General features: G+C 37.9%; 1 protein-coding gene across 1 annotated transcript in view; it reads right to left on the reverse strand.

The window, feature by feature from the left end:
- The window catches only part of scap (SREBF chaperone), a 161111-nt gene that overhangs the window by 66605 nt on the left and 77618 nt on the right, over window positions 1–16888 (reverse strand). The window contains exons 6-7 of the mRNA XM_028817467.2: window positions 15556–15661; window positions 263–435 (exon numbers count right to left, since the gene is read on the reverse strand). Coding sequence (XP_028673300.1) covers window positions 263–435; window positions 15556–15661 — 279 coding nt within the window. The remainder of the gene's footprint in view (window positions 1–262; window positions 436–15555; window positions 15662–16888) is intronic.

Consider the following 16888-nt stretch of genomic DNA (forward strand, 5'->3'; position numbering starts at 1 on the left):
TTAAAGAGACATAACCATAACTTTCTTTGCAGTCAAAGCTGCAAAAGCTTAGGAGTTCACATTCACAATACCCCTTATTCTCTAGGAAATAACCAGTTGAATATATAGCAACTAAGCATTCAGATGTGACAAAATAAATTAAATGGGCTGGCACATTAGAGCTCTGACAGAAGATTTTTCCATATTCTTTACATTACTGCACTACATTAAATAAAAATATATACTGTAAAAAATATGAAGCATTCATTAAAAAATTACTCACTTGTGGAAAAGTAGATGTAAGCAAAGAGGATAATGTACGTAGTGACGAGGGGGATAAGTTCAGCAATGCCAATCTCTTCTTTGAAGTGTACATGTACCATTTGATCTTCCCTCAAAGTACAATTTATACTAGGGTGAAGACTCTTCAACCGGGAACGGAGGCTGCTGAGGAACCTACAAAACAAACAGCTGTAGTTGACTATATGAAAAAATATAAATACTCCAGTTCAGCAGATTTCCACTTTTTAACACACAACTTGCCAATTGAATATGTGAGACAAACAATATGCATTCCACCTTCTACCAGGATTTTTGGTTTTGCACTTTTGACAAGAGCATTATGAAAAGAAGTTATGTACTGACTTGTCATCCAAACAGATTTTTTTTTTTTAATTAATTGCAATTCTATTGACAATTAGAAAAAAACTGTAAAAATGTATTTACTAAACATCCTCTAAATCAACTATTCATTTGGATAGAAGATTTCATAGTACCCACATTTTAGTAGTCTGCAGCATTCATAAATGATACGGTCATTGTTAGATTAGATAATACACTGTGCACTACTGACAAGCCAACTAATTTAAAATATTTGCATGTATTATATTTTGTGCCATGTTAATATATAAAATGTTAATGTAATGTAATAACTTTTATATTATTGTATATTTGGATGTCGCCTATATGCAAGCATATTTAATTGACATTTGTTGAAGTTGGAACACAAGGAAACAAAGTAACTTACTTTGGGTAACAGAGGTTATAACTGAACTAAGAAACTTGCAATTTAAGGACCCATGCCTTAGCCACTACACCATAATTCTTGCCTATTTAAATAAGACTCTTTTTTGCCTCTTTAGACTTACCTCTGTATAGTTTTTATGTACAGCATCTCTGACCGCTATTAATATGTATAATCAGCTTCAGTCTCACCATGGAATCAAAAAATATCAAAAGTCAACACGTCCTTATTAATATTTCAAAATTTGTTGAGTCAAAAGGCAAATGAAACTAAAACTAATCAAGTTAACTCCCTTTTCAGCTTAAGATTATTTCACTATAAATAATGAAGAAAAAAGTCTTTTGAGGAGGAAAAAAAGCAAAAATAAAACTTTTAGTGCTCATTTCAGTACACTTTTAAACTAATACTTTAGTGAACCACCTTTTAGTATGGGATTATGGCCATCTTGATCAGTCTATATCAAATTAGAACCCCTCCCCTTTGTTGATTTAGTTGTTTTCAGATCACTGAATTGAAAGGTAAAATGCTTCCTTGACTTAAACTTCCTTGAAGAGGACAACAGATTTGTGCACAAAAATATCTTGATATTAAATATTTTTTTTTTTATCTCTAACTTCATCAGAGCGGCTATTTCTCTGACTAGAAACTGTCCCACAGAATGAAAACAGATATTTGTTTTTGGGTGGTTGGATTTGCACTAAACAGAGAATTTATAATAAAGATCTATTAAATTTAACATGGTCTCATCAAAACATAAGACATTCATCAAAGTCTCCTTGTAAAATGTATTCAGGCTTGGGTATTTTTTTTGTTTTTGGATAAATGCCTTTATTCCTGTTACCCCACTGTTCAGACTTGCAATAAATATTGTGAAATGCTTTTAATATGGGAAAAGCACGCTTTATCAGTTTTGGGGGGTTTGGTATGGTGAGGTCCGTGGCAATTTTAAATACATAAACTGTATGTGGTATGGCTAGGTTCAAGTTTGTGGCTGTAGCAGCCTGCAGTGCAGTCATTGGGAGTTCAGTGGGAGCAGCGAATGGATTGTCTTTTATACACCAATGCTGTCGACTTAACTCTTCCCCATTGGCACTCTGGATCTCATTAGGCCAAGTGCCTGATCTCAAAGGTAGAAAGGAGAGTCTCAGTAAAAACCCAGCAGAATAAACAAAAAGAAGAGAAAGGAATGATCAGATATTAAACCAATGGCAGAGAAAAGGCAGGATCAGGAGAAGAGCCAGTTTGAGTAGGGTAGAGGCAGGCAGCCATGAAGAGTTCCAGGAGAGAAGTGTGTGGCCGCTGCTCAAGAAGGGACTGAGGGTCACTCCTGCTGAAAATCTGGGGAGTAGGAGTGACCGACTGACCCAGAAGGGCTCCCAGGTAGGGCTGAGGAATGGCAGCAGGAGAAAAAGGAGCGAAACTCAGTGTGGTGCCACACGGATGCCATTGAACTGGCAACAAGAACCAGAGCCTGTTGGAGGGATGTCTCTTTGGACTGCAGGATCCTGTGATGGGTAAGCAGAGGAGACATTGGTTTTTAGAAACCCGCACTGGGGCTCATGTTTGTTTAAAGTGATGGTAGACATTATATCTGTGGCACAATTTTTAGTGGCAAATGTATTTGTTGAAGCTTAGCCACAGCAACTCCTAGATTAATGTTCTTGAGACCTTTCACTTATTTATAATATATTAAAAAAAAAGTTGATAAATGTGCCAGCTGATAATTGTGAGGTTTTTAATTCTCTTCCATAAATGAAAAAATAATGAACTTCTATAACCAGTAAAAAGATGAACAGACATACAATACAACCTTGAAATTCTTCTCTTTATTTTGTACCTGTTATATACCTCAGCCAGGATTTACCCCCTTGGCTGGGGTTCAAAGTTGTTGAGGTATGTTAATTTTACTTTTGTTTATTCTCTAGTTTGTTTTCTATACCTGTGTCATATTCCATGTGTTTTGAGTGGTCCCCAAAGAGATGGACCCTCTCATGAATCTCACTTGCCAATCACCACCATTCCGAAGTTCATTCGAATGTGCTAGGGAGTGGCTAGCTTATTGTGTTTTGGCTGTGCTTATGCTTAACTGATTTTCTGGATTTTTGACCTTCTGCTCTGCTTTTTGAACTTGCTTTGGATTACAGTAATCCCTCACCTATCGCGGGGGTTACGTTCCAGAGCCCCCCGCGATAGGTGAAAATCCGCGAAGTAGCGACCTATATTTATTTTATTATTTATACATATTTTAAGGCTTTATAAACCCTTCCCACACTCTTATAAACCTTTCTCACTCTCTTGTTAACCTTTCCCACGCTCTTATAAACACTTCCTATGCTCTTAAAACACTTTCTGCATTCTTAAACACCACAGACCAACACTGCACACAGCGATCAGACGTCAATGTGTCTGCACTCGCTTTGTGAAGGGGGGCAGCTGAACTCTCAGCAGAGCAGAAATGGACTTTGTGCTGCTTCTGCCAAAATGCCTGCTTGTCGCTCTGCGCGTTCGGAAGGAGGAGGAGGGGGTGTGTGAGGGCTGAACGCACGTTCGCTCAAACCCCCCTCCCCGGAGGCGCAGTAGCTCCTGCCACTTCGCATTGTCAAGGGGGTGGGGAGCTGAATGAACGCTAAGGAGAAGTGGACTTTGTGCTGGCTTTGTGCTGCTTGTCGCTCTGCGTGTCAATAATTTAAAAGCCTGTACAATCAGGCTTTTAGGTGTACATCACCTATTTTCCTGTCTCACTGTCTTGTCTTGCGTGAAGTTAAAATGTTTTATAATAGTGAGATGTTACTCATATCCTTAGCCCGACATCCACATATCATATGTGTTAACAAAGTGTGTTTTATAAGTTTTCATGTGTTTAAAGCATGTGGGATGGGTATTTTAAGGCTTAAACTATAAAAATGTTTATTTATATGGTCTTTCTATATCGCGGATTTTCTCCTGTTGCTGATGGGTCTGGAACATAACTTTCGCGATAGGCGGGCAATCACTTGTATTTAAAAACCCGCGAAGTCGTGAATCCGCGAAAAGTGAACTGCGAAGTAGCGAGGGAATACTGTATTGTATTAGGAGTCTGTTCGCCTTGGATTGCTTTTTTCTCCTTTATGCATTTGTGCTCTTCTGAGCTTCACAGTGTAACAGAGCATTTTGTGAGAATAAAACTTATTTTTATGAAGTTCCTGCATTTGCCCTTCATATCTAGCCATAGGTTTGATAGGAAATCCCCTCCACAGTGGGCATTTTTGGAAGTGTTTTTTGGATTTAAATGCATTGAGACTCCTAGTCAAAGCAGTACCTGTGTCAGGAGATCCAAACTGTGATAACTTACTTGCCAAATTTAAAAAGTTCATTAAACAGAAAGAAGAATTCAAGAGAATAAAATTGTTTGTACTAGTTAAACTAAATGTGACCAACACTATCAATTTAACTGAATTGAAAAATAAAATGTTATTTGAAATCTGTGCATCTGCATCTGTGCACAAATCTGCCCGACTGCCCGACTCTTCCCAATAACCTGAATGATACATGTTTTCATCTCTGAGCAAATGTAAATGTTTTAAATACTATTAAGTATTTAACACTAGAATTACCAGAGTCTACGAAAAAACTCGTAGATCCGGCCCACCTTAAATCGCTTCTTAAATCTGTTCACACCTCTCCGCCAGCGTCTTTTGTCCTCTAAATGTGCTGATAAAAGACAAGCTGCCAGCAGCCGGCTATTCCATCCCCCCTCCGACTTAGAACGTGAACGCACTTTTCCCAGCTCATGCCTTGATTGATTGTCTGGGAGTGAACTGGAGTTTTAGAGTTGAAATAATACGATCTTTATTTGGAACACACGCATTCCATGTGTGTACCATTTCTACAGTAATCTGTGTAAACACATTGTTAAAACGGAAACTTTTTCATATTTTAGTAATAAATGTTACAAAATGTAGGCATAAACTATAGAATGTGTAAAGCCCGAGTTCCTAAGATCAAATAAACACTTCCACAAAAGCTTCACACACTATACAACAGCTTCCGTGGCGTAGCGCACTAAGATTTGCCTCTCAGAGTCAGTAGCTTTTCTCTGCCTCACAAACATGAGTTCAATTCCCCGCTGGGGATAAAGTGTTATTTCTTTTTTTTCTTTTTAACCTCAAACGGACATAAAATTTGTAAATTGGTATGCACTGTCAGTTAATGAGATCGTTATATTTTCATGTGGGATGCGCAAATCAAGTGCATGTGTGTACTGTATAATATTAACAAAAAGAGCAGCTTACTACTGAAAACGGCAAATATAGGAGTGAGTGGGGATCGAACCTGGACTCTTGATTACGCTTGGTTTGCGTCTGTACTTGTGCTGTTACTTAGAGAGCCAGATCGAGGGGAGGGGTGATGTTTGAGCACATGAGCTTATTCAGTGCTGCAGGAACAACGCACATGTTGATTTTTTTTTCTTTCAGTACATGTGCCTTCCCTGTTTATTTGTATATCTCTGCCTGTCTGTCTCTGTATTACGCAGTGCTCTGTCTGTCTGTGTGTTATGGATCTTGAAAAAAATAAGTTATAAGGACAGTTGTTCATGTTAATTGCAGTCTCAATTGTTAAAAAATATTTTAAAAAGCGCATCCCACATGAAAATATAACGATCTCATTAACTGACAGTGCATACCAATTTACAAATTTTATGTCCGTTTGAGGTTAAAAAGAAAAAAAAGAAGTAACACTTTATCCCCAGCGGGGAATTGAACTCATGTTTGTGAGGCAGAGAAAAGCTACTCACTCTGAGAGGCAAATCTTAGCGTGCTACGCCACGGAAGCTGTTGTATCATCTTTGAAGCTTTTGTGGAAGTGTTTATTTGATCTTAGGAACTCGGGCTTTACACATTCTATAGTTTATGCCTACATTTTGTAACATTTATTACTAAAATATGAAAAAGTTTCTGTTTTAACAATGTGTTTACATAGATTACTGTAGAAACGGTACACACATGGAATGCGTGTGTTCCAAATAACGATCGTATTATTTCAACTCTAAAACTCCAGTTCACTTCCAGACAATCAATCAAGGCATGAGCTGGGAGAAGTGCGTTCACGTTCTAAGTCGGAGGGGGGATGGAATAGCCGGCTGCTGGCAGCTTGTCTTTTATCAGCACATTTAGAGGACAAAAGACGCTGGCGGAGAGGTGTGAACGGATTTAAGAAGCGATTTAAGGTGGGCCGGATCTATGAGTTTTTTTGTAGACTCTGGTAATTCTAGTGTTAAAAAACACATGCGACACAAATACAACAGTAACAAAGTACAGTTAATCTTTCAAAAGCTCATTATATGTAGCCAACAAATGGCTGCAATCATTTCAAAAACATAATTAACACTGCAGAAATGGAGATGGGTTTAATTTATGCTTATTTACACTAATTACACATCTTTAAATGTTACAACCCTATCAACAAACCTCTCTGAATTCTTAATTGTACACTTTTAGATATCGAATAACCGAATACCTAAGATCACTTGTCTTTTGAGGTTATGCAGAAAACGTTATTTTCTTGAAATAGTTTGTGCAACCTATTTTGTATGAAGTGTTAGTGTTTTTAATATTAGTTATCTGGCAGTACAGTTTTCCTAACCATTTGCTCCTTTATGGTATCTCTTGATATAAAGTTATTGATTCCTGATTTTAATAAGGCTGCTCTTTGAATATTAAAAGTTTACATCAACAATTTATATACATATAGTACTAATCAAGGGTTTGGACACACCTACTCACAGAAGGGTTTTACTTCAAAGTACCATCTGTTCCATCATGATGACAACTATGCACACTCCTGGTATTCTTTCAGCTGCATGCAAAAGGCATCAAAGATCCTTTTTCGCAAGTCTTGGAGTATGTTGGGCAATTGTTATATGCTTTTTCTTCAGTCTCTAGTCCAAACTATCATCTGCAGCTGCAAAACTCCATCACACTCATTTCTTATACAGCCTGAAGGTATATTTTAGGTAACTGTCCTGTTCATAAACAAGTGACTGCTCAACTAAATGCAATCCAAGTAGAGTGGTGTAAAGTTGCGGAATGATGCTGCTTAAGTGTATCTTCAAATTCTAAATAAATCGCTGGTGGGAATTACATATGTAGACATCATCAGTTCACCTTTTCTGCATCTGATGAAGACATTAGTGGTTGTAACCAATATATCAAGTTTTGACTACCATTGTTAAGATATCCACTGCCTTAATTTCAAGCATTTTTTAAATGGTCTCCTTCAGCAGTGGTTCTTTTGCAGCAGTTTTACCATGAAGGCCTGAATTGAGCAGTATTCTCTGAACAGTTTATGTTGAGATATGCCTGCCACTTGAATTCTATGAAACAGTTTATTTGAATTGACTTTTGAAATGTAGTTAATTGGCGGTCGGTTTCTGAGCTGATTAATATAATAAATGCATCCTCTGCAGCAGAGATAACGCCTAGTCTACTTTTCATGTGGAGGTCCACATTAGAGCTGGTTTCATCATAGCACTTCATGGTTTTTGTGAACATACTTGAAGAAACATGTACTTGAAATTTTGTGGGATAACAGGCCATCATTTTTTAAAGTAGTAACGGATTATTCTCTCTCTTTGCCACAGTAATCTGTTCTTGTCATATTACAAAGTGTTACGACTAGAAATAATGGCCTTCTATTGAATGGAGCTATTAAAACACTACCTTATCAAAATTCAAATAATTAGCTCAAATATACTTAATGAGGAAAGATATTCTACACATTAACTTTTTAAGTGGCACACACAGTAATTGGGATAATGTAATGATTGTGTTTCAATGTTTTCATAAACCAGATTTCACTAAAGTTCACAGAAAAAAATTACAGTTGGGGAATGTCAAAAAGATTTATAGTAAAAGTTTGTTCTCCAAGGAATTCATATACAGGCATCAAATTCATTATAAATAATTGACTTTGAAAGAAATTACAAATATTTAAATATAAGCCTTTAGATCAAAATGTCTAAGATTATGAAAAACATATTACAAATTTGTGTGTCCAAACTTGAGAGTTCTTTGTGTGTGTGTGTGTGTGTATATATATATATATATATATATATATATATATATATCATTTTTGCAGTTTAAAACACACTTCAAAGGGCAGGAGTCAAAATGTGAAAATAAAAACCTTCATTGTTCACAACCAAGATAAATATTTAGCATTGATACGAGCCCTGAGATTGCAAATATATTGCAAACATTATACCCACGTCATTTTTTGGGGGGTGGGGGAGAAAAAAAAAAAAACAGTCAGTCACTTTAAAAGACAGCTGTTTGTGCACTTCATGACATTGTTTATCTCTCTCCGTGGTAAACTTTAATCCCCATGGTTTTTACCTCATAAAATGCTTTCCTGACAATGTTATTTAAACTACTGAACATTGGTGCAAAGGTATGGATCGCTGTCTATAGACAAATCTACAACAATCACAGAAAAAAAGTCATATTTAAAGTCAGTCTTTCGCTATGTGTGATGAAGATCACAGAACAATCTAAAAAAAACTGTTGGTGTTCCACTAATTTCAGTCCTGAATTGAAGAAATCATCTGCAGAAAGTGAGTAACTTGACCAACACATACCATGGTGCAAAATGGCATGAACAAATACACATGAATGTAAAAGTGTTACACACATGCGTATAGGAGACAGTTTATGGGCTGAAATATAAGTGTTTCTTACCCGAGCCAGGGGGTGGGGCTGTCCTCTGATGCTTTCTCTTTTTTTTTTCCCCTATGCAGACCATCAGAAGAACCCATATCCTAAAACATCACTTTCACCTCTCAAGACACTGCAGCCTGGTAGTGTCACTTCCAGTTTCGACCCCACAAGATCTCTCCTCTTCCTGTTTCTTACCTATAAAACCACCATCTTGATTCTCCCATTCAGTTCCCTATTGAACTCAAGTATATCAAGTTTATTATTTTTGGCCAGTTTTTCAGGTATACGGGGTAAAACTCCCCAAACCTTTATGACTGTTTTTGAGTCTTCTGTCACAACCTTTCCAACAACCCATCACTGCAGGATTTTAGTTTCAGGTAAAGGCATTCATTAAATCACCGGGAAAGGCATTTAAATGTTTTTCACACAACTGGAGTGACTGGCATTGAGTTGTTCACCAGTTTCCATATGAAGAAAAGAGCACAGTGGACAGGGTAAACCTCAGGTCAACAGCACAATACTGGAAGGAGGCATGCTCACAGACATGGCACACCCAGCAACATGTCAAAATGCAATTACATTTAAAAACAAGTAACACCAACTGTTAAAAGTGCTGAGCTCTGGAGTTTTCTCATCTAGAGGCAAGGAATAATTTGACTGCTGAAGTGGCAAGACAGAACAATTCATGCTGCTGAGAAGTGAAAGTAGTGAGGTCCAATAAAAGAAGGGTCTGGGACACAGGGGTAATAGTCACTAAAAGAAATGAAGATAGAAAGTGACAGATTTATATACAAAGATGCTTTATTATACTTTATTTTATTGGTAACTGCCATAGTGGCAGCCACAGCAAGAACAAACTCATACTAAAAAAATTCTAGTGATAGCGTAACCATTACTTAAACATAAGAGCCAACAAAATTGGAGCATCCTTAATTGCCATCTTTTTATTTTCAGTCTAGTACTGAAAGTTGAGTGCAAAAGTCCTTTTTGGACAGCGAGCCATAAAAGCAGCCACAAAAATTAGTTGAAATTAGTGACACACAGATCGAACGGCTGACAATCTAAACTGGCCTATTTTCACTACAAAAGACTCAGTGATTGGTTAATTGGCCAATTATAGAAAGATTTTTTTCAGTACGTTTTTCTAAGCATTACATAATTTACATATAGTGCTCCTTTACGTGAGGTATTATGGTAAGTTGAGTTACCGCACTTCTTTTTCCTCTGCTGAGAACTTCCTGTAAACAAAGAGCAGCAAGACCAACTTTACCAGAGAAAGAGAAGACCGGAATATTAGCCTTCACAGTAGCCACTTATCAGCCATATTTCAAAGCTGTTTGTGTATGTTGCAATAAACTCCCAAGTCAATCGAAATTTATAATAGTTTTACATATGGAGGGATGTCTTCATTCAAATAAAAAGTTTTCATGTTCTCTGCTCTCTTTCACTTGTAAAATATGCCATGTATATATGAGCAGCACATCACAGCTGAGTGAATCTGCTTTAATTAAAGATCCCAACTACATCGAGCCACATGCAGTTAAAGGTTCATTACTACTGGAAATGCGAGTTTCAGATCTTGCCAATGATGTATAGTTATTTATTACATGTCACAGATCTATTGCTTAAATGATAGCTAATCATTCCGCATCATTATGCAAAAGCTTCTGTGAAAGCAGGCAGATTCTTTGGTTGATGTGCAATAAGACTTGAAGTCTTCATTAGAGAAATGTCTTCTTCAAAATAAATAAATATGGTTGAGGGAGTCAACAACATGTAGGTGGCCTTGGTTCTACCCAAAATCTAATCATAGAAATGTTAAACAATCCCAGTGATACTGAATATGAAGACCATGAGTCACAGTTTTGACTTTGAGAATGAAGCATTTTCTCAGGGACTCGATGCTATGCTTGATTTGTACAGTGGCATGCAAAAAGTTGGGCACCCTTGCTTAAAACGTGTTACTGTGAATAGTTAAGTCAGTAGAAGATGAAGTGATCACCAAAAGAACCTTGGCAAAACTGTCAGGTTGTGCCTCTTGAGGTATTCCATTATAGATTTTCTTTCTTCTACCAATGACATGTTCCCGGTGCCACTGGCTGCAATACAAGCCCAAAGCATGATCAATATACCCCCATGCTTAATAGCTGGAGAGGTATTCTTTTTCTGGAATTCAACACTCTTTTTCCTTCAAACATACCTCTGCACACTGTGGACAAATAATTCTATTTTGACTTCATCAGCCCACAGAACTTGTTTCCAAAATGCATCAGACTTGTTTAGATGTTCATTTACAAACTTCACACACTTAATTGTGTGGCTGGGACAGAGAAAAGTTTTTCTTCTGCTGACTCAACCATAAAGGTTCATTTGTTAGGTGTTACTGCACAGCAGAACTGTGCACCACCACTCCAGAGTCTGCTAAATCTTCCTGAAAGCCATTTGTAGTCAAACAGGGATTTTGTTGTTGCCTTTATAGCAATCCAATGAACAACTCTTTTAGAAAGTTTTCTTAGTCTTCCAGACCTCAACTTGATCTCAGCTGTTCCAGTTAACATTACAAACTGAGGAAACAGCTACCTGAAAAAGCTTTGCTTTTTTCTTATAGCCTTCTCCTGCTTTGTGAACATCAGTTATTTTATTCAGAGTGCTAGGCAGCTGCTTAGAGGATCCCATGGCTGCTGATTGTTGGGACAAGGTTTGACAAGTCAGAGAATTTATACAGCTTTGCAATTTGCATCACCTGCTGTTTTCCAATGATGACTGTGAACAAGCCATTGCCCTAACACACTAATTTAGGTCTGAGATCTTGGTACAAGTTATCTGAGACCTTAAATAACTCCGGGTGCCTAAACATTTGAATGGTGCTCCTTTCCTTTTCACTGTACATTTGTACAAAATAAAACTATACACTAATCTTGCATAAAATGCTGAAAAGAAAAGTGTCATCTTTAATTTTATGCTTTTTGGTGATTAGTTCATCTTCTGTTCGCTTAACTATTCACAGTAACTGACATTTTTTAGCAACAGTGCCCAACTTTTGCATGCCACTGTAAGTACTACTTAGTATAACTTTAAAGTGTTATGGAGCATAGGCTGTACTTCAAGTATCATGGGTTTAATGACCATATTTAGATGCTGTCCGCTGCAAGTTCACCTTATGCTAGTTTTCTGAACCGTGTTCTTCCAGTTTCAGGTTCTAAGTGTACCGGTGAAATACTGTTACATTGTACCCACTCCAAGTTTCATGTGAAGAACCTCCCAAGTTTTGATTGAAAGTCACTGGCTGTGCAAACTTTCATGGGGGACCACTCATTGATCTAATGTCACTGAATCACACCATGCAAACTTTCCCCTTTAAATCATAGGCTTTGAACCCATCATCATTAACCATGTGGCATTCTTGGGACGCCACACCGAGCCACGAATGATGGGCTGTTCCTACTCCACCATGTAAATCAGCAAGGGTGCCCATTCTTCATCCCTCCATGAGCATTAGCCTCATGATCATCCCCCGGGTTTTCACTAACATCACCTGCCTCCACTCTGTACATCACTGGCTTCATTCCAACTCTTGCCTTCCCTCTAATCTTCTCTCGTTTAACCTCCATTCCACTCTCTTTCACATGGGGATACCCAATTTTTCCCCTCCATCAAATGTCACTGAATCAGGCCACCCAAACTTGAATTGTGGACTGCTCTTTGATCAAATGTCACTAAATTACACCGTGCCATTCCACTTCATCACTTGCAGTTTCATGTGTGGAACTCTAATTCCAGACTCTGCCCAACCCCCTATCCCACAAAAAACAAATGGCACAGCTCCACATTACAGTTTCAGAGTATACCATTTTTCAACTTGCATGCCAAAAAGGTGCAGTTTAGGTTGATTAGGCATGAATGGTTTAGGGGTATGTATGCGTCCGGTCTAGGGCTGTTTCCTACCCCCGCCTTTGTGGGGCAACTGTAAACGAATGCAGGAGAAGTGTTAATTGCAAGCACAACAACCCCAATCTACTCTGCAAAATGTATGGTTTCTCTGTGTCTAACGGTGAACAGAAACTGTTTCAAGGACTGGCATGAATAATAATTTTGAAACTAAAGTTTTGGACGAGTACATAATTATACATTGTTGCGATATAAAATTCACTAAGCTGACAGGGCACCCAAGACAACCATGGAATATGCACGACATAGTCACGCCCGCCAACTCTAAGACCATGGGATATGACGACAACTCACAGAGCCACGCCCGCCGACAACTCACAGAGCCATGCCCACCAACTCTAAGAATTCACTAAGTCCATGGCAAGCAAGACGCACGCAGGACAGAGCCCCGCCCACCAACAATTCGAGAGACAGCGAAAGCATTTGCCAAGAATGTTTTCATTAATCAAGAACGAAAGTTGGAGGTTCGAAGACGATCACATACCGTCGTAGTACCGACCATAAAAGATGACAACTGGCAATCCGGCCGCGTTATTCCCATGACCCGCCGGGCAGCCGACCGGGTAACCAAAGTCTTTGGGTTCCGGGGGGAGTATAGTTGCAAAGTTGAAACTTAAAGGAATTGACGGAAGGGCACCACCAGGTGTGGAGCCTTTCGGTTCATTTGACTCAACACGGGAAACCTCACCCGGCCCGGACATGGAGAGGATTGACAGATTGATAGCTCTTTCTCGGTTCTGTGAGTGGTAGTGCATGGCCGTTCTTAGTTGGTGAAGCGATTTGTCTGGTTAGTTCCGATAACGAACAAGACTCCCTCCTGCTAAATAGTTACGTGACCCCAGAGTGGTCGGCGGCCAACTTCTTAGAGGGACAAGTGGCGAGGAATTCACACTAAGTGCGGGTCATACGCTCGCACTGATTAAGTCCCTGCCCTTTGTACACAGCCTCCGTCGCTACTACCATGGTCAGGTGACTTGGTGGATTATATATAGAAAAGAAGCCGGAACCACAAAGAACAATGAAACATCAATGTGGCTCAGAGGTGCATGTGGACTGTAGCAGAGACGAAAGTGACTGAGGCGGTGTTTGGAAAATGAAACGTCAACATGACTCACAGGTGCATGTGGACTGTACACAGACGAAAGCGACTCAGGTGAGGAGTTGGGGGATGGCACATGAGCAGGCAGTGTGTACTGAACGATGACTAAGAAATCAGCAGACTAGAATGGCTTCCTTCCCCTCACCACCCATTCCGCCCTCTGCACCTGAGCACCGTCCAGCCCTGTCCCTCGCTCTGGGAGGTGGAGGCGCAACAGCGGTCCTCCAGTTTTGAGTCACGGACAATTGTATGTTGCCCTCTCCAGAGTTCCATCTTTACATTCACATACAGTCGTATCCTCAAACCCACCCCAGTTGGACAACTGTGTCTTTCAGGAAGTGTTCACCCATCGATACATAATTATGCGGCGTATGCTACGCTGCAGGTTGGCTAGTCTTGTTTATATCTTTTATTTTGTGATGAGGGATAATTTTCACTGATGAAAAAAGATTACAATATGTCTCTTCTATTAAGGTTGAGATTGGATTTGATACATATAAAGCAATGACTTTGTAAATTACAAAAAATTAATTTGTTCTCTAATTTTGATCGCTAGTGTATTCTTGTGTTCATTTTATTTATACACACACACACACACACACACACACACACACACACACACACACACACACACAGTCATCCCTTGCGATTTGAGAGGGTTACCGAAGCGGAACCCACATGTATGTGAAAATTTGTTAATATGTTTTGGGCCCATGATTATCGTATATTCTACATTTATTGTATTAAATAAGTACAATAAAAGGTGCAAGAAACATGAGATAGAATGTATCCTTGGCACTTAGCAAATGCCAGAGCTGACATTCTTCTTTTTCTTATGATATAATTGACTTCTGCGATTTGTTTCATGCTCAGCAGATGGTGTCGTTTTTCTTTCTGCCGTATCTCATCGATGAGTATCTCTACGTAGGTTGCCATAGGAAAGATACAGATGTTGCTGGTAGCCACATTTTGCTCCACCAGTGTATGTCACATCAGAAGCCTGTGATGAAGATCAAGATCAAAATTCTAGCCCCAGTGGTTTGTGGGTAAACACGTGACAGACAGACCCTTCAGCATAGCTAAACACACACACACATCCCATCATTCTCTCCCAAAACATGGTGCAGGCTTTAACATTGGATAAGTTTTTTTTAATCATCTTCCCAACTGTTTCACAGTCTATAGGACGGCAACCATTTCCACTAGCAATGAATGCAACCCAGGTTTTCAGAAATCTATTTGATGACATGTTCTACAATAAGTAAATCAATAACTATTAAGCAAAAATATTATCCACTTAGAAATGACCCTTGTTACAACTTCATTATCTAGAAAGTGATGTTTGCCTTTTCACCTACTTCTGCCAAATTCTGTTGCAAACCTCTTGGTAAGTTCATACTGAGCTTTTGCACCACATCTACTCAACCTGTATGTGTGAAATACATTTTTATTTGAAAGGCACAGTACCATTAGACTAATCAAACAAAAAAGTGACCTTGTAATTTTTTTCCTTAACATTGCTTTCCTCTAGTGTGCACTCACTTGGTTTAACAAACTAATAAATAAAATCATTAGCTTGTGTTATCGTGATAAACAAAACAAAGTTCAATAAACTGTTCCTATTCCAGACACTTCTCCTTATTTAAAAAAACAGTGATATGAGGGTGCAGAGACACTACTGTACATTTGTTAAGCATACAAATATGTACATACTTATAAATACACCAATATTCCAAGACAGTGTTGTAGGAAAATACTTAAGGAAAACTGTATAGTTGCATATACAAATTTGAGAAAAAGATTGTGCTCACTTGGTATTGTAATGCTGAAAGACAATTGTGATAGTATAGGCAACAACATGCTTTCTGTTGTAAAGGCTCACACCACTGTATTTGCCTGGAACTCCAAACAGGAGGTCTGAAAGGAACAAGAAAAAAGAATTAAACTTTGTCCATTAGCTGTGAATAAAAAAAAACCGAGTGTAATCAGTCTCTGGCCCACAGAAATAAATGTGTTGGAAATTATCTTAACTTAATTTACAGAACAAACTATGATGACTAGTGAAAAGCAAAACAAAAATATTTTGAAGCACATCTATACATAGGTGTGAAAGTTCTCTATAAGGAAAACACTCATTAGAAGTCTTATGTATACTAAACATTTCTTGCTGTATTGTGACCATGCATAAAGATATCTCTTCTAGCAATTCTTACTGGCCTACTGAAAATCATAATTGGAATAATTTATTCAAATTAGTTTCATAATCAGTGATTCATTGTCCCTTTAATTTACCTCATTAGTCAAAGATCTGGTCTTTCATTTTTCTTCTGTTATTCTGCATTCAAAAAGGCATAGTACTGTGAAATTTGCATTTATAATAAATTCAGAAATTAGTATTTATCATAGCCCTTAAATCTTTTTGTCATTGTCCTATTAATTCATGTTTCTTCTCCATTAGTTTTATCCTAATAATGACTATTAACGACACAGAGCATATATCGGGACAAACAACATTAAATGCCAAATGCTGAAGTTTCCTCAGTGTTAGAACTATCAATCTACAATTTAGTAAATAATGGCTTATGCAACCAGAATACCTGGAAAAATAGAACGAAAATCATGACAATTTTAAAGTTAAGATAAAAATGTAAAATACAGAAATGTTTTCTAAAGTCCAATAAAAATTTAGAAAAAAAAGTTTTGTAATTTCTGTATTGATATCAAATATATAAGCTGGGAAACAACTTTCTTAATTAAGGTAGGAGTGCAATTAAATGACTATGTTGTCTAGGACAAAAACCTGCAACTACAGGAGACTCCCCATGACAAAATTTGGGAAATACTATCTTAAGATATAGTCAATATCAGGTCAGTAGTCTTCAAGATGACATCTTTTAAATTGCACCCAGAGACTAATAGGTATTGTTATTATTTATATAAAAAAGTAACATATTGCTTTTCAAATGTTTGACTATGTTGCATCAGACAACCAAGATCAACCAGATGCTGAGCTAAGAACAAAACTGATTTAAAAATAGTTAAGTTTTAACAGCATAAGTACACTGAAGTGCAAAATTTTCAAAAGTTTTTACTTATTTCTTTCGGGATAACAAATACTTAAGAGAACTGCACATAGAAAAAGCC

Source organism: Erpetoichthys calabaricus, chromosome 13 (assembly GCF_900747795.2).
Source record: "Erpetoichthys calabaricus chromosome 13, fErpCal1.3, whole genome shotgun sequence".
In the NCBI taxonomy this organism is placed as follows: Eukaryota; Metazoa; Chordata; class Cladistia; order Polypteriformes; family Polypteridae; genus Erpetoichthys; species Erpetoichthys calabaricus.